This window comes from Acipenser ruthenus, chromosome 3 (genome assembly GCF_902713425.1).
Source record: "Acipenser ruthenus chromosome 3, fAciRut3.2 maternal haplotype, whole genome shotgun sequence".
Lineage (NCBI taxonomy): Eukaryota > Metazoa > Chordata > Actinopteri > Acipenseriformes > Acipenseridae > Acipenser > Acipenser ruthenus.
In genome coordinates, this window is record NC_081191.1 from 90,761,498 (window position 1) to 90,780,948 (window position 19,451).

General features: G+C 34.9%; 1 protein-coding gene across 4 annotated transcripts in view; it reads right to left on the reverse strand.

Moving 5' to 3' along the window:
- LOC117394773 (dual specificity calcium/calmodulin-dependent 3',5'-cyclic nucleotide phosphodiesterase 1C-like) overlaps window positions 1–19,451 on the reverse strand; it is a 186,545-nt gene that overhangs the window by 128,107 nt on the left and 38,987 nt on the right. For all 4 annotated transcript variants that reach the window (XM_059018750.1, XM_059018753.1, XM_059018752.1 and 1 more), the window contains exons 2-3: window positions 17,529–17,579; window positions 15,975–16,140 (exon numbers count right to left, since the gene is read on the reverse strand). In XM_059018750.1, the coding sequence (XP_058874733.1) occupies window positions 15,975–16,140; window positions 17,529–17,579 (217 nt within the window). The remainder of the gene's footprint in view (window positions 1–15,974; window positions 16,141–17,528; window positions 17,580–19,451) is intronic.

Genomic DNA, 19,451 nt, shown 5'->3' on the forward strand with positions numbered 1-19,451 from the left:
GTGAGACCGCCTTCGTGACACTGTTTTTAATAATAAAATACTGTATACTTCATATAGCTACAACAATAATGGGTCATTCATAAGGGAAAATATGTATTAACATGTACGCAATATGTTACCAATAATTCTAGAGTAATTATTGATGCATTTACTTGTAATTTTCTCTGTTCGATACATAGTAAGTACTAGTGATTATTAAAACATATTTTAATAGACATAGACATCTATATCTTTGGGGGATTCTTCAACATTGAAGCATTTACCTCTAATGAATTAGTTTTCATTGGATAACTTTTCTGTCAATAAATAATCAATAAGTAATGACTTGGGGGCTCCCGAGTGGCGCATCCGGTAAAGGCACTCCGCCCAGAGTGCAGGATGCGCCCTATGAATCCAAGCTATGCCACTGCTGACCGTGGACGGGAGTTTCCAGGGGGCAGCACACAATTGGCCAAGTGCTGCCCGGGCCGGAAGGGGTTAGGTTGGCTGGGGAGTGGCTGGCTGGGTACCTGCAGGCCTGCCTGTATGCAATTCAGAACTGCGTGATCCTCTGACACTATGTGTTCTGAGATGGCTGCACAGCCGGCTTGCGGGAAAAAAAAGCTGATGGCCGACGGCACTCGTTTCAGAGTAAAATCGGGAATTAATAAAAATAATTGTTAAATAATAATAATAATAATAATAATAATAATAATAATAATAATAATAATAATAATAATAATAATAATAATTATAAATAAGTAATCACTTATCAGTAAACAAGGGAAATATGAAGAAACGTTCCTTTTAAACAGACTTGCTAATGAGAGGGAATTAAGTGCATAAAGGTGCTCACAATGCACCCACTCAGCATATAGATTGATAGATCCCAATGAAGGATTTAGGTTTAAAGTACTGTACTGGATCAAATTGTACAGTGGCTCATTGAGAACATAAAAGAAAATTAGCCTAGATCCTGAGATAATTTATCTTGTGATCTTGACATAATAGTTTGAAATGCGGAGTTCCTGAGATCATTTACCTTTTGATCTTGAAATAACCATTTTAAAAACTGCCATGTAAGTAGCGGGGTTCCAAAAAAAATATAGTGCTATCGGGCCCTACGTGTTGCTACAACTGTTTAAATAACGGACCTGTAATTTTTCTTTTCATTGTTAACATCCTGACAACTTTTTACACTTATAAGTTTAAAGTCTGTTTCAAAGCTTTTTTTCAAAATGGCCACTCTAGTGCACTGGGGTTGGATATCTCTCCTCTAAATCACTGCACGAAAAGCGATAAATAAAAAAAAAGCTACATAACAAAAAGTGGATCGTTATTGCTGTGTTACCTGTTTGACAATGCGGCCATTTTGAAAAAAAAAGCTTTAAAACAGACTTTAAAATTATAAGTGTAAAAAGTTGTCAGGATGTTAACAATGAAAAGAAAAATTACAGGTACGTTATTTAAACAGTCGTAGCAACATGAGGGTGCGTGCAGCGCTATATTCGAAACCCCACTACTTACTCTTCAATGATCTACCGTAACATATAAACTATAGAAATGTCTTTATTGTTAGAATGAGGCTAAATACATGTGGAACATTTTCCACAAAGCTTTTGGTCGATATTTCCTTTATAGATTTCTGGGGAAAAGATTATAGAAACAGTGGTAGATCTCTGTTTTAATCATTTGCAATGGTGGTGCTCCCATAATTAACATCACAGTAAAAAAATAAAAAAAAATAAATAAAAAACAACTATGGAATTGGGTCCTAGTGGATCATCAAGTACAGGCATTACGATGTGAGTCCAGACAAATTTAAGAGATCAGGAACTTGCAGGTTGTGCTCAGCTGTCATTCATGGTCCTGCATTGGCCTTTCTGCTCCTGCGGGTTTGAGAGGAATGCATTCTGTGTACAGATGCTTTCAAACAAAGCATCTGTACACAGACATACAATTTGAACTTTTGTGAATAAAATGCAGAGCAGTTAATATTAGCTAATGATGACAACATGATTAAAATACAGTTACACATGAAACATTCAGCCCAGGAGCTGGAATGTGAAAACTGTTAAAGGCAAAACAGTCAATGGAAAAAAAAAAAAATGTTCAGCACGCTTGTGACAATACTTAATTTGTCTTCTAAAAAGAAAAGATAATCTAAACTTTTTTTTTTTTGTATGTATTTCTTCCAGATTGAAAGTAAGTACTACAGTGATTTGGTGTTGATAACCTGTTAATTTATTATTAAATGCATTCATTTTCTTTTTTTTTTATCAAGGTAATGTCGATGACAGGATTTGCAATTTTAGAAACCATATAAGTGAATTACCATTTGTCAAACCATTTATTTTGCAATTGTTACTGCAGCAGTGAGCATCTCCTGGTTTTCCAGTTACCTACAGCAGCTTGATGACTCAGCAAGTCCTGTCAATTACTTCATACAGGATACTCAATAATGCCAGGACTTGTCCTCTGCTTTCATGTACTATACATTTAAATACTTTTATAAGCACAAGGGAAACTTAGGCTTGATTCTTGTTTCAAACTGAGTTACCTGGAAGTAAGATTAGGTACAGTAAACAGTACAGGTACAGACAGAAGATTGCAGGGTAAGTGCATATATTGCAGCATATACATATCCTGAATTCATATAGGTCTAGATGTAATTCCCTTATAGTCATGGTCATTTGGTGAAATAATGTATGCTTATATTTGAATTGCCTAAATACAGCCCAAAGAATTTATTAGATAAAAAAAATATGTCTCTGTAAAATACAAAGTTTAAAGCCAAAAAAAATGCAGCCAAAAAAAATACCTTTTTTTTTTTTTATTGTAGCTTACAAGAGACTTGTAGCTTGCCTGAGCTCAAGTTTCAGCTCTTCAGACATTCTTTGTACATTTGTGTCAAAGCTCTTCATGTTTACTCTCCTGGAATGACTACATGTTAACCTGTAGAGATTCATAACATATTGAACAGACTGAAGTGAACATTCAAGGTAGAAAATGTGGCTTTTTTGTAATATAGTTGCCCTGAGCATGCCTCAAGCCTATTCCCAAACTGTTTGCTATTATTCTGAGCACATGTTGATTAACATTTTTGGAAACTACAGAACAATGTTTAAAACTATGTCCAGCTCATAACTAATGTTCTACATTCAAAACATAGGGAATACATTTTGAATTGCTTCATTTCATGTTCCTTTTCTGCACTCAGTACATAACAGGGCATAGTTTGGTGCTTATTTTTATGGTAGCAGTGTCATATATTCTGATCCATTTTGAAGGAAATAACATGCACAACAGCATGTCACATATTATTCTGCTAGAAACTACTTCAATAAACTGGAGAACTATTTGTCTTTTTTCCTTTTTTTCAAGTACTGTAAGTGAAGAGCCAGTCTCAAGCATAATGAAAGATGGCCTAATGAGGTGGCTGATACCAAACTGAGAAGTCCCTTATGTGTCACTGTGGTTTTCAGAACATTGTGTCCCCTACAAGTCACTGTGCAGGGGCTGCACCATAAACTACTGGGTGTCTCAAATTCAATGGTGCTCATACCAGGTCTGTGAGATACATCATCTTTATTAACAAGATGCTGAGCTGAGCAAATTGCTAAAATAAATCGACCAACTAATAATTTGCACAGTGTGATGCCCCTTGCTGCGACAGAGACAGGATAACATTTAAGTACATGATTGAAAGAAAAAAAAACAACATAGAACATCTTGGCCATGGCCAGTATTCAGTAACCTTCTTTCGAATGATTAAAAAGGAAAATAATTGAAAACAGTAGATACACAGGGGAAAACTAAAAACATCACAAGCCAATTGATATTGAAAAGCAACAGACATGTCGTTATTTTAAACAACTGGAAATACTGGCAAAACTGGATCCCATTGATATTTAGTGTCTGCAGTCTAACACCATTACCTGCCAGTCTGCTTGGATTCAGATTTTGATAGCTACAGTAATGATACATTTTAATGCAGGTCAACAACCTAGCCCAGGTAAATACCACAAACCCCAGCTATTTAATTCTAATCATCAAAATCATAATAACTTGATGGACTTCGAATTACATTTCCTCCAACACTGTCCGATGGAGGAACATTTTACAAAACTCGTAGTTTTATATGAAAAAGTTTGATTTAAAAAAAAAAAATCAATCAACTAAATCAATAGGAGTCGGATTGGCTGGCTCTACGTCTGCTATCCAAATTAGAATGAACCTGCAATTTGTTATTCTAGTTAACTTTCATGGTTTTTGGGGTTAATGACATTACATATGTGCAAGGAGGAGGCCATCTGTTTTGTAAGGTGGTGGTGGTCGTGGTGGGGTGTTCAGTTTGGATTTTAAATACCGGGAGCTCTCAGTTAGTGAGGTCTGCCTTCACAAAAGAGTGTCAGTAGAAATTCCCTGTTCTGTTCCCCCTGGTTTTTCATACACAGCTTGCTAAATACTGTGACAAGAGTTACACTTCCAAAAATGGCTAAATCACAAACACAACCCCTTCTTTGTTACAATATAGTAACAGATAACGGATTTAACTTAACTTATATGTTATTGAAAATTCAATTTTGTCCTTTCTAGAAAGCAAGAAAGAAGGCAGTGATGACAATATGTTAAAATTATATTACATAATATTGTGCAGACATTCTTTAGGCTTTGTATGTGAGGTAAACATTTTGAATCTGTGTCGACTGTATTAAACATGCATTAAATCCCTTAAGTTAAATCAAGTTACTATCCTAGGTGTAATATTCAAAATTGTCATCTTAAAAGGTTGTCAGCTACTATATTGTCCCGAGGGTGAGTAAAATTAAAACAGGTGAAAGGACTTTCTCACACAGAGCACCACAGGTATGGAATGCCCTTCCTACCTTTGTTAGGGAGGCTGGGACTGTTACAGCTTTTAAATCTAGACTTAAGTCTTACTTCTATATATTGGCCTTTCAATCTAGTGTGCCTTTACTGTTTTTTTTAAAACATTGTTTTCCTTTATATTGTTTGTGTTTTTTGGATTGCATTTGATTACGAATTATTGAGATGCCTTTGGTGTGAATGGCACTTTATAAATACAATTTTTATTATTATATTGATACTGTATAAATATGTTAAGTACCAAAGTAGGTCAGGTAAAAGAAATCAAAGAAAATCAACATGACCTGTATATGTATGCAGACAATCTTGAAATACTTGCCTTTTCTACTGTGTTCAACATTGGTTGAATCACAGGGTACTGGAGAAGACACAGCCATTGACCTTGACACAGACAAAGACGCCCTTGTAAATTTCAAACATTCATTGCACTGTTAAGTGCAGTGACCACCTCAGTAGGATGCAAGGTTGTTTTTCTCTCGACTTAAAGCCAGTCACAGCTTTATTCTGTTCATAATATTGTTTCACTTCTGTGTTTATGGCTTCAGCACCTTTATTAAATGAATTTGGTAAAGGAATAATTGTTAGTTGTACCTTTGCACTTTTATGTTAATAATGTGTTCCCCGTTTGATGTCCAAATAGTAAATAATTGTAATGCTTCTGTTTTCCTTATGTTCTTTAACATGCTATGCTGACTTGTGCATGCTTTTAACTGGTAAATATTGGATGTCTCAATGCCAAACAAAAATATTGCAGTAAAACAGGTACAATATTAACACACTTGCTCATATCAGTAGGTAAACTACGCAAAGGCTTACTGGTATAAAAACAAAGTTACCTGTCTTAAGCAACCACAGTTGTTCAGTCCCTGGGGACTGGAAATAAGGCCATCCATATATTTGTCTTAAATACTACTGGAAAGGGTTTGCAGACATTGTAATAGATTTATTTATATTCACTTTTAAGATTTCTCTTCACATTTTCATCCTAGCATTTGAATTCTGCCATGCTACACCCTGACCTGCTTAATGAACTGGTCCAGGTATTGAAAACGTGGAAGTAAGATATTTAATCTAGGCTAAATGGACAAAAAATGGACCACCCCCAGTGGTTCAACAATCCTAGAAAATTGATTTTGGGGTACAAACGTACGTGAGACTGAGAATGATCTAGTTGAAGTGGTTATTTAAGTTAGTGATAAAACAACAAATATCTATAATTATGTAGTGTGACATAATACTATACAGGTAATAATGACACTATTTAACCTCTGTCCAGCAATCAAATATTTCTATTATTTTCAGTTCTTTTTAGGATGTAACCTGTTAATGGAGGACAATAACTTCTCTGTTTGGGTTTATTTCTTCAGATATGGAGGCATAATGGAAAAAGTCCTATATCTGTCATTCCAACACTATGACCTCTGCTCTATGACCCATTCATTCAATGCTTTATCTTAGTCACAGCTGTTAAACAGATACACTAAGTGCAGAGAATCAATTTGTAGAGATCTATCTTATCTTGTCAGCTTAAGTATCAGTGTATTGTGCATTGGTTCAGATCTTCCTTTTGAACATTTTACATAACACAGATCTTCAATAAACCAGATGATTTCATCTTTGATCATTTTAATTGCTTGCAATGTGAGTACCACCTGAAATAAAATGTATGGCCACATTTTGTTAACAGACCTTCTCTTCAGAATTAAAACCATGCCCAGTATCTTATATATTATTTTTTTTTACATTTTCTAGTAACATTTTTCTAAGATCTATGTAGATATTAACATTTAAATTAGAAATTGATGATTGATGCACATCAACTGATCTAAGACCTACAGTATGTACATATTAACATTTAAATTAGAAATTGATGATTGATAGACAGCTACTGATTTTTTTTATTATTCAAACAATGCTATTCATTGTAAGATTTGCACAGATTAGCTGTTCTCAAATATGTTTACTTAATAATAGCTCATTCTTAATTATTTCAACAGTGCATACATTTTAACAGGTCTTGAAAAGTAAATCCACTCAAAACGACAGTGTTAATAATAGCCAGCATCCTTCTTTTTATTTAGATTCACAAACAGGTATTAAGAAGCACAGGCAGTGCTGCTTCTTGTCAAATACTGCTTAGCGCACTTGGGGATTCAGAATGTGCGTTCAAAAACCTTGTGAAAAATTATTTTATCCCTCAGGAGACCAGGTTTAGTCTATAATATCTACAGTAAATACACTGAAAGCTGTGGCCCTCAACTAAGATTGTGCCAAGAAAGATCTCTGGAAAAATATCCTGAAATCAATCAATGCGTTATTACTTTCCAATTGTGGAGCATATTGAAACTAGGAAACTATTTTGCTTTCTCTGGATAAAAAAAAAGAAATACTGGTACATTAACAAACATTCATTTAACGTATTATTTCAATGAACTTTTGACATGTAAAGTATGTTCCATTACTCTTGTTCACATATGTTTGGATGAGACCATACAAGGACTGAGCCCTGCACACATAAGCATTATGCCATTGTGTCGATGTGACACCACTTATCATGCCTCTGGTTGCACGCAAAGAGTAAATGGCATTGTGACAGGCTACTATTCAATCAAGACTCAGCCACATTCCATATATATATATATATATATATATATATATGGAATGTGACTGTCATATATATATATATATATATATATATATATATATATATATGGAATATGGCTGAGTCATATATATATATATATATATATATATATATATATATATATATATATATATATATATATATTGTTTGAATTGCATCATACCATACTTTTTTGTAATGCCACCAATGACTGCATTCATTAAAGAAAAGTATTTGATCTCCAGATTCACGATTGCTCCCATCGGAATACAACCACAATCATATTTGCTGCAGTGCAGTGAATTTTGCATGACTGAACTTGTGTTGTTTGTCCCAGAAGTTTCCAGAGCATTCTATGACAAATAAAAAGGTTAGCTCTAATGTAGAACAACTCTGCAGAACTAAAGTGCATCAGGAAACCATGGGGTCTATTCAATTCATCTAAACGTTGACAGATCTAAATATCAACACAAAAAAAATGATCAATGATTTTCTTTTTCAAAAGGAGAAATATACAATTAGATGATTAACATGAAAATAACATCTTACTACCAACGACAACTCTGTATGAACAACTGTCCAGTATATTGACAAAATTCAACAATAGGGTTAATCACTAAATAGGACTCTCTCTGGCATTTTACAAAGACATCTTTAAAGACTGAATTGCACTAAAGAGAATATGCACACATTCTAATTACTTTAGTGTCAGTATTTAAATCTGCTGTGATTTAAAGCAACTGATTGGACCTCCTTTCTCTGTCTTTCCGAGATTATATATATAATTATTTTTTTACTTGGAAGTTATATTTTATTACTCAGTAAAATTATGCACTTGTTAAATTGATGATTTACCATTTCTAATTCAATTACTTACAAGACACTGATAAGAAGACATTGCTACTAAAGGCTTCATTGAAACGTTTGTCTACTTAACGCATCTTAATTGTTTTTATCTACATTGCATCACTTATCCATATTAATGTACTTTGTTCTTATACAGAGAGAAAGCTTCAACACAGGGCAGAATGGATCTACATGAAACATACATTTAAATCGGAAGATAAAGGAAGCAGACTTCTACTGCATTTTAAATAATACATGTCAATATATTTACTTAACAATAAAAAAAACAACTTACTGAAGGATCATCAGGCCCATATTAACCTCTCAACAGCTTATTATGCCAGATTTACAGGTTTACAGCTTGCCTTCAAGCCCTCATTTGTAGGTATGCAGGTTATTTTAACATTCAAAGACATGCTTACCTGATATGCTGGTGCTGAACCTTGAACATTGCACTAATTTGTGGATTAGCATTTTATATAGAACATATGGTCTCCTTGCAAACTTTGTTTTACTCAGATTATCTTTCAGAATTTATTTGCTACAGATGTATTCACCTTATTTTCTTAGCCTTTTGTGTTCTGTACACATTGATACAGAGCATTAGCATTTGATGCTATGACTTCTTTAGTGTCCCAAAGATTTGACCAGTAACATTTTGACAGACATTTACAGTAACTATATCTTTACAGTACACAATTACAAATTAACAAGCCAGAATTATTCATGTTCTGTATAGATTGTAAGTTCAAAATGCGAAGTTGCACAGTCATACTATATGGATATTGATGTAAAGATGCCTGTCTTCATCCATTTACACTAGCGTATATAAGCGAAACAGCACAAAGAGTGCTCTTGTTAGAGACACACCTGACATTGGGGAAACTGAATTCAAGCTTCAAACCTGACAGACTGCAATGTGAATGTTTCCAGCTGCAGCTCTTCAAGTAATCTTCTTTGTAACTGGTTCTGTTTAGCTTAGAAACCACTCTGAACAGTCTTTGGCTACAATTTTAAAATGCTATTAGCTCTATTTTTCTCAAATACCACTTGAGAGGTGTTTCAATTCGTGTTACCGCTTTTACTTAATGGAATTACAAAAGTGATTTAGCACCAGTTTCACTGAAGCAAGACGATTAACATTAATTTAAAAACTAAAAAGACTCCTAAAATGTACCCATTGATTTACAAATTGCTGGAGACATGAGGTGTTGGAACATAAAAAAAATAGCAAGTCTATTTATTACATTTTCTCATTATCTCTCTTTTGGTGACTCTGACTGGGATTTCATAAAAGATCAGAATTAATATCTCTTATTAACAAACTGCAACGTTGCACAACTAAAATTGTGTGCAGGACATTTGGAGCATACATAAAACATGATTGCAAAAAGTTGGTACATGAGCCACCTTTTTGATAATTGACCTCCACCCAATATCAAATAACTACCATATCCGAGTTCACGTTCCTCAAGACTTGGTACCATATGAGCTTCTACCCTCATCCCTCTGGGGACATAAACAGGGCGTCTGATTTGGGGCTTTTACCCGATTTAACCCGATTTCTTCCCCGAATGCTTTTTTCTGCATTCGGGTTAAACCCAAAAACTCCCCGAATAGGCACATACTGTATATGAATAAACGCATGCGCAGTTGTCTGTGATTCAAATGCAACAGAGCAGAACTGGCGCCGATGACGGTAAGCTGATTTACCTATTAGAAAAATGTGGTTTCTTAGTGTAATATTGTGGCAAAGTGGTGAATGGTTACAGATGTGTGCAGTGCAGAACGGATACAAAGACAATGATTTCCAGGTCCAAGGGTGTTTATTGTTTTTACAATGTCCAGAGCCTTAGAGCAAACACCTGTACATACATGTTGTAAGAGATACAGCGGCGTGTATCTCTTTGTAATCCTCGGGTTTGACCCAAAACCAATAACAAAAAGTCCCGTTCTTTCCTCACCCACACGTAACACAGAACACAAAGACACAGTGCTATTTTAGTGCATGAAACTAGTGCTCGTGGTGAAAAGTTATTTTGTGAAACAGAGAAGTGCTGCTGTCCGGGTTTGTTGCTGGCCTGCGGCTACAGCTCCGGATAGTGTTAGTAATCTTTAGAAACAAAACAAACAGTTTTTACTAAGACAAAACAAACAAACACAACACTCACGTTTTACTTATCACAGTGGTCACCTTTTAGGTTGTTCTAACCATTTACAAAGGAACAGATCACTTACGCTATGACCCCTATTTATATCCTCGCTCATGACCCCTAGGTTAACGAGCACATCCGCTCCTCCAATCCTCGGATGCCACACTGTTTACCGTCTGGGTCATTGAGTTTGGATACCGTAGCTCCACCCTTTTCCTAAATGACCGACTTCCACCTACCCTACGGAATAAATTGTCGCGCCATTTAGTTAAGGGTACTCTGTTCCTTTTACGTAGTGCCCTCACAGGTCGAGAGGGAGATCTAACACTAAGAATCATTCGATCTCTGTCAAAAAATATATAATAAGGTTTTTGCTTTTTTTCACACTTTTTTTCCCGGTTATTGGTTTTATGAGTGTGTGTTTAAGCCAAGAGTATTTAGATGTAACAGTCGATCGTTTCTCTTTGTAATACAGCATGGAGTAAAGATGTTTACTTTTCCCGTATGTTCTGTGTGCAATTATACTTGCAACTCCACTACAAAATAAAACTTGATTGGAACAGAGAAATGCCTCCATATGCAGTGTGTATGTGTGTGTGTGTGTGAGAGAAAGAGAGAGAGAGGGGAGAGAGATAGATGTCATCAAAAGTTTGCATACCCCAATGTGTGGAAATATACACACGTTGGGGATTTAAATTGTTGACGACAACTTTGTTGGATAAGTGGATATTATCAATGTAATTTTACGATTGTAAGTCGCCCTGGATAAGGGCGTCTGCTAAGAAATAAATAATAATAATAATAATAATAATAATAATAATAATAATAATAATAATAATAATAATAATAATAATAATAATTTTGCCAGAGTGGCCTTAATTATCCTTTCCTCTGTTCAGCTGGGAACAGATCCTGCTTGCTATGACATACCATAAAATAATAATACAAAATAGATTACTTAAACTATTTCATAGTACGTATACTGAGCATCAAAAGAAACATATCACTTATCTTTGAGCATCAAAAGAAACGTATCAATTATATTTGAGCATCAAAAGAAACTTATCACTTATATTTGGATAAAATTCACTAGATGTGATCGAAAAATGACAAACTCTGTTTTAGACTTTTTATTGTGATGATTAACAATTTACATCACGAAGATGCTGCAACATGATCCGTCGATCTTGGGCAGGTGTTGTGACTCTTGGTCTCCCAGTTCGTGGCCTGTCATTGACAGAGTGTGTCTGGTTATACCTTCTCGCCAGGTTTGAAATTGCTGGCTGTGAGCACCCACAACGACGAGCCACAGTACGCTGCCCAGTCCAGCCTCCAACATGCTGATTGCATGAAGGCACTGCTCTCTTAACAGATATATTGTTTTTTTTCTGTGATTTTCTTTATTGCTTTTATTCAAGCTTGCAATTCAGCAGCTGAAATCACTCCATATCCAGTGTCCAATCAACTGTCTCACTAATTAGGTGATTAACTGCATATGCTTCAGTCATAGTCACTCAAGCGTGTCGTGGTCAAGGATGAATGATCGAGTGATTAAAAAGAAACCAAAAACATGTCGTCAACGTCCATCATTTATATACCTTTTTTTTTTTTTCTTGAAAATAAATGTGTTATAATAGTGATAAGTTTCTTTTGATGCTCGGTATATAACATTGATGTACAGTGTTTATGTATATTCACAAAACGTTTACTACGGTGCTAACTCTAAAAAGAAAACAAAGCATTGATGTTACAAAGCTTCAAATATAAAGTCCCCTTAGCCTTTTCTTTCTAGTTTAACATTAGTGCTGGGGTAATTGATTGAATATTGTATAACAAAAGTAAAAAATATTCAAATAAATAATGTATACATTAAATATTAAAGGAGCCATCGAAGTGTGATTTTTCTACTTTAATTTTGTTGGAAAGGCACATGTTTTTTTCATAGGTGTAGTCAATACTAATATAGAGTTATAGGATGGTAAACATCTGTGTATGAGACAATATCAGTCATGAATGGGTTTATTTTGTTATGTGCAGTGGCTCACAGTACACACACACTTTTCAAGCAGAGACAGACTTCTCATTGGGGGCATGGCACCCCACATCCAGACTGTCACCACATGTAGCCACATAATGATAAGATGGTTTCATGTATTTAAAATATTTTAAGTAAGATAAACAGTGGATTACCCATTGGAGCTTTGTAACATCAATTTCCCCAGTACTAATGGCATTACTACTATGTTTCCACGACAGTCCTCAGACATGGTACCAAAAGCACCTATAGTACAAGGCACTTTGTAAGGAAGTGTAGAATAAGTCAGATTGAAGCCCTGTATGCAGTCAGATAGAATTAAAGGGGCAAAAAAAGAAAGTACAGATATTTACAGAACTGGCCTAGTACCGGTGTTAAACAGTAGCACACAAGAATAGATACTGGGAAGATATGCTGTTTCGCTTTTACAGGCATTGTTCACTGTAGTGTTACACCCTCTGCTGGCAAGTTCAGACCTGGCATTTGCCATTAAGGTTGATTCCTGGGATACAAATCTTTTTCATTTACTTCGATTGATTAATGGAAGTCAGGATCTCTCTCATTTGCTGTAATGATTGGATGGGTGTGAGGCCGAGTCACTGCTGACTTAAATGTATAATGCCATGTTTTGGACACAGTGTGGTCTGTTTGTTTGATGTAAGATATTTACAGATAGAGATTTACAAGAGACACACATATGCTGTTAGATGTTTATTTTTCATTACCTTGGTGCCAAAATGTTTAATTATAAACTGTTCCATTGTTTAGATCCACTGCTGTTTAAATCCATTTAATATATCTCTATAAACGTTTTAATGTAGGGCAACTAAGTATTTTATATGGGTGATTTGCAGTACTATTGCAAAGTTTCTGCTTATAAAATGTTGCAGAGTTGTTCAAGCAGTACATTTAGGTGAATAGCAATAATGGGAATGCTAAGATGTTTCCTTTGATCTTTTTATTGATTATATTTTCAATCCAACTGAAAGCTGTGGATTCATCAAAGAATGTCGAACCAATAGACAGTTCATCAAATGAATCACATTCAGTGTATCAATAGTAGTCTATTGCTGGTTTTATCAATACTAATATGGTCTACTTGCAAAGAGATGGAATACCAATAACATTGTTGTTTAATACCTCTCCAATAAATACTGTTAAGTTATGATTTATGTCAACTTTTTGACGGTTCTGGTTTTCCAAAGTTACATGTATAAAATACAAAAACTAGCAATAAACAACTCCAAACAATACTTTAACTAGTCTACCTGTAACTACTGTACTGTCTTTTCTTGCTAAGTATAGGTATGTTCATTTACTGGAATTTACTACATGGGTCTCCCTGTTTCTAAATTTGAGATGTATTCTTCACTGACTGAAAACAATTGCAATCATGTTCAAAGGATTGGAATATAATTGATTGAAATGTAAAAAATGGGGTGACACTGACAAATATACAACAGTAAAATTACAGCTTCAAAGCCAAGAAGCACTAACATTGTTATTGATAACTGAAATTGCTATGCTAGTTCAATGTTTTTTTCTTGATTAAGAATTGACGTGTAATTATGTTGGGGTGCTTTATTAAGCTAATGTTTCTTTTTTTAATTAAAAGGTAATTTGAGCTCATAAAGAGAATGGGGAACAATGGGAATGACTGGGTGACAGCATGAAGTGTCAAACGCAGTGTAAGATAACATTTAGATCTGTGCAATTCTAATAATGATTTATGAAAACCTTTTACTTGCATCATGTTTGCTACAGACCAAATTCCAAAAGGTTGAAACTGCATTTTGTAATTTTTAGAAGTCCGCTACAATAAGCCATGTTCAATATTCATGAGACTCTGAACAGTTAGAATTGGTTTGTTTAACAGAAAGGTTTTATGCAATATCGATCCAAATATTACAGAAGGCCTCTTTTCACAAAAAAAATCTTGGGCAGGAAAATTATTTTATCACATTGAATAATAATAATAATAATAATAATAATGTATTTTTATTGTGTATTTAATCCCAGTGAAAAGTGCTCTTATCACTATATTTTTAATCCAGCCTCCACCTGACTTGAGAACAACTTCACGGTACCTGTCTCTTTTCTTTAAGAGATGCAGCATGATGGTCCCTGTGCACAACGTTTTGACTCAGTTAATTAAGAAAGTTTTTTCAGTGTCTATTTTTATGAATAAAATAACGTTGGATATTATAAATAATAAATAATAATAAATCATCTTTATTTTTTATATCGTGCATTAGGTTGCTTTAACTATTGTGGCATACATTTTAATAGAGATTTTTTTTATTTTATTCATTTTTCTTTTTAGATAAAAAGGGTGATTCAAACTTCAGTTTGACCTCAGCCCATTGAACTGAATGGAAAGACAAACCATACTGTTTAAAGACGAAGGACATATGCTGATGTCAGCATTATTAACTCATCAGCTGCTAGGGGAAGATTCATTACCATGGCTGCTGTAAGGAAGTAAGTATTTAATACACTAATCTGAAATGTATTAACCTAATATGTCTGAACCTGTTGACCAAAAAAGTTGTATAGATCTCCAAAGAAAAAGACAAATCAAATATTTAAAAAAACACGTTCTGTTATACAATCATTTATAATGACCTACGTAGTTCCAGATACATATACAGCTGCAAGGAATCTCATAGCAATCCCTATTTAAATTTGTCAAAAGTCAGGACTTCTTTTTGTCAAGGGTCACGACTTCTAATGAAGTCAGGCGGTAACTACAATTTCCCCCACAAATATATATTTTGGTGTTAAGCTATAAAAACAGTACAAAGTGTTAATCCAGTAGAGCCAAAACCTAAACCAGCAACAGAAACAGGATGATTAATGATACACAAATGCAAACCCAAGAATAAATGAAAATATTAGATTTGTTACATGGCATTAGACACCATGACTTGGCCTATAGAACACTACTGTAGTAACACAACCGAGCAATGCTTGAAGTCCTGATCAAACTCCTGACACCAATGTTTCTAACCTCAATTTAAATGGCAAGAACTGGGCTTCAAGTGGCCAGCTGCATGTTAAATACATACTTTCCAAATTCAATTTCTTGCCTGTTTTTATCTAAACCTATTATGTACAGGGATGTCTACTAGGGGATATTTGTTGCCTAGGAGTTAGAAATGGAAAATTACAAGTGAAATTACAGCTTCACACCCCTCTAGTGGTCATTTTTCAAATGACATCAGTTCACAAATTTTATAAGCAGTTTTAAAGGGGACGATTTTGCTTTAAAAGAGAACAAGCAAAGTAAATAATGATCTGGGCAGAAACTAGAAAGTGCTATATTAGCCCACATCTAAACACACTCTTGCATAGTGAAAATCATATTATTAAAAAAACAACAAAAACCTTCTCACTATCACTGTCACCCAAACAAGCTTGATGAATGTGAGAAATGAAAGAGGCCGACCTGATAGCCGTCTTCTCCATGGCATCTGCACTGTCCACAGAGGGAAGCTCATCTGCAAGGATTTCTTCTGGGTTTCGGGGATCAATGACAATCCCCCTCTTCTCTTTGTCCTTGATCCCGATCCCTGCAGTGATGGCATTCCACAGAGTATTTTGGGACTTGGAACCTAAAATAAATACACGAATACATCTTTGTGTTGATCAAGGTACCAAACAGGACTTGTGCTCTATGGTGTGAAAGATTACCCAAGTGAAGCAGTGATTGTTACCTCTGACAGAGTGGGTGAGCTTATTGTGAATTTTTAGATTTTTGTATTATACTTTTGAATTTGTATGTTTTATGTATACATTTTATTTGACATATTTGTACTCTATTTTCCTTAAAAATAAAAGGAGGGTGGGGCGGGGGTGGGTAATAGTGGATAACAATTATGGTAAAAAAAAAAAAAGGCTAGTTTACAGTACATTTGATTTGTAAAAAAATGTTACATAAGATCATAAGAACATAAGAAAGTTTCCAAACGAGAGGAGGCCATTCAGCCCATCTTACGGCGACATGTCATGAATATTTATAAGAAATATTGATAATTAGTAAGTATGAGATCGCAGCTCACCAAGATGTCATTAGAACTTGGATTGGATTGTCAGACACAGATACTTTATAATCTTATGAGACTAAAGCAGCATCCCTGCAACAACAAAGATTTAAGACAAAATATAAAATCATTTTCTGTGTCAAACCTGATGCATAATGTCCTGCTTAGAAAATATGTGTAAATGAAATGTCAGAATGGATTAAGTGGTAGATATAAAATGAGCTAATACTGTGTTGAATTTCACAGTTACCATTGAGAAAGCTTATAATGACACATTTATGGCGTAGAGCTGACTATTTCCGTTCCAAGTACAGCAAAGTTGACTTTCTTTTTTACATTTTTGTGATGAGTTTTAGCCTATGTGGTGTGAGGCCTAGTTGAATGTCAAAGGCTACCTATCCTTGGTCTCTTTTGGAGAATTGCTTGGTGTTTCTTGTGATAAGGACTGGTGTCTAAATGAGTAAGCCTGAACAGGTTGATTTTTAAAGACCCACCCCCATCTCCGGATCTGATATCTGATGAATATAGATTATATTATCAGATTAAGTACTGTATTTTACTGCCATCTGGTGGATATCTAGTATATCATCAACTTTACAATTAATTGAAGCTTACTGTTGTTTTAATAGCCAATGCATTCCTCATAATGGGTGTAAACAGCATACAAAATATATGGCTCATTATTAAAATTACATTTGACACTACCTTTCCTTTAATATATATAAAATGTATGGATATAATGTACTACTCTGTAATGTTACATTTTATGGGATTCTACTTCCAGGTGCAGCTTGCTGGTGTATCTGAAACAAATACACAGGGAATATTGACAAAAAGTTCAGTGTGCTTTATAGAAGTAACAACTGCCTTCTGAACAAATGTAATATAATACAGTAAATGGAAAACTGCACAGCTTGTATATAGCCAGCACTTCAAGCAAAAAAGAAAAAAATACTCACGTGTAAATCTGGCAAGGGGTCGTGCATTTGTTTCTCCTGTTTCATTTGCAACTGAAAGAAAGATTCAAAATGTTTATTAAGTACTGTTCTGATCTGCAGTTGTATTCTTTTGAATCAACTTACAATAAGGTTAATAACATTAAAATTGTTTTAAAAATGTTCAAATTCTATCCCATTTCTGTTTTTGAAGAAAACCTAGCCAACTTATACTGAGAAACATATTTTTTAGATGAGCTATTTAAATGATAAATAATTGGTATGTTACTACATGTTAGTGCTGGGAGAAATGCTCAAACATTATAACAAATGCTGCTTCAAATATCTTTGTGGCAAAAACGGCCATGTTCGCACTTTCATAAAACAGAATTTGTAAATGACTGTATCAAGATGACATGCAAGGGAAAGCAATGTGCGAATGACCGCTGAAATAAACGACAATCTACTGTACAGTATCTCCAGTGAAGTCAAAATGAAGCAATGTTTGACTATTTCAATATGAATATTTCAATTTTGAAAGAATATTTGAACCCCATGTTCATCCCAGTTGACAGCATATATATCGTCTTTATTAACATTCAACAAACTTGTTCACATTGCCCAACAGCAGATAGTTCCATATTCAGGGTGGTTCATGGAAAATGGTTTAACTCAATATGAACATGTATTGCGATGTTCTTTTCTTCATATGGTATTGTTTAGGAAGCACCCTGTACTGTATATACCAATGCTTCCATCAATGCTGGAACTTAATATACATGCAAATGAACTGGACATCTACTTCAATTCTTGCCCTATGTAAGCTTTATTCAGGCAGGCTAGGGGAAAATTGCTAAAAATAAAAAATAAAAAAAATTGGAAGGTAATGAATATATTCACAATAATTGACAGATTATTTTTGATACTGTTGCAGTAGGCTATCATCTCTGAACTAGCTAGCATAGAGGCGTAATTCATAATATTTCATGGCAGTGACCAATGTGAGACAACTCTTAATAACACAGATATCACAGAGGACTGAAATTGACTGAGGCTGACTGAACCTGGCATCCTTTACCATTAGATCTAGGAGCTGTCATTACAAAGGACGGTCTGGGAATGTGTTTATTTAATCACTGAAAAGGATGAATATCAATAACTGAGACCCTCATCGTTCAGAGTGACGTGTCTTGTTTCGACCCAGAAGTTGTAGTTGAAAAGTTAGAAGAGTGACAATAAATACCAATCACAACCAACCTGCTAATTGTGTTATTATTGCTGTTATTTGTAAAATGTTCTGTAAATGTGTTTTGTGGAAGTAATGAATTGCTCCATAGACGCTGTAGAGGACGTGTTGTTGTAATTGCTTACATAATGCTTAGCATAGCTGTCTTCCATAATGTAGTGGTGTCCTGCGTGAACCATCTGTACATAACTAATTCTGTCAGAAACAACTACAGTGGGTATTTGAAGTGCGCTTTTAGGTCAATCTGGAACTGCTGCTGGCTGGCTGAAGGCCAGTACTGGTCTTCTTTGGTTTATCATTGGCTCACAGTGTTGACCAATAAGAGATGGAGCAGCAGGATGAAAACAGATGATTATTCAGATTTAGCAGTGTGGCAGGATGGCTCGCAGTGGTGCGGTGTGGTGACGCCACGGACCAGGAAGTAACTGAATCAAAACAGTGGATAGGCGGGTGAAGCTGAATGATACTGCACTCAGCGTATTTAATAAACAAATAAACAAAACAAAAGATTTAAACAATCAACAAAACAAAGGGCACGAGGGCCAAACGAATCAGACAGACAAACAAGTAAGTGTCGTGCTGGCTAATCCAGCACGTTTTAGCAATTGTTAAATTCTGTCTTCTCTCTATCTCCCCGTACCTCCTCTCTGTACACCCAACCCCGCAGCAAGGACAGCTGCAGGTTCTTATACTCTGGCCGA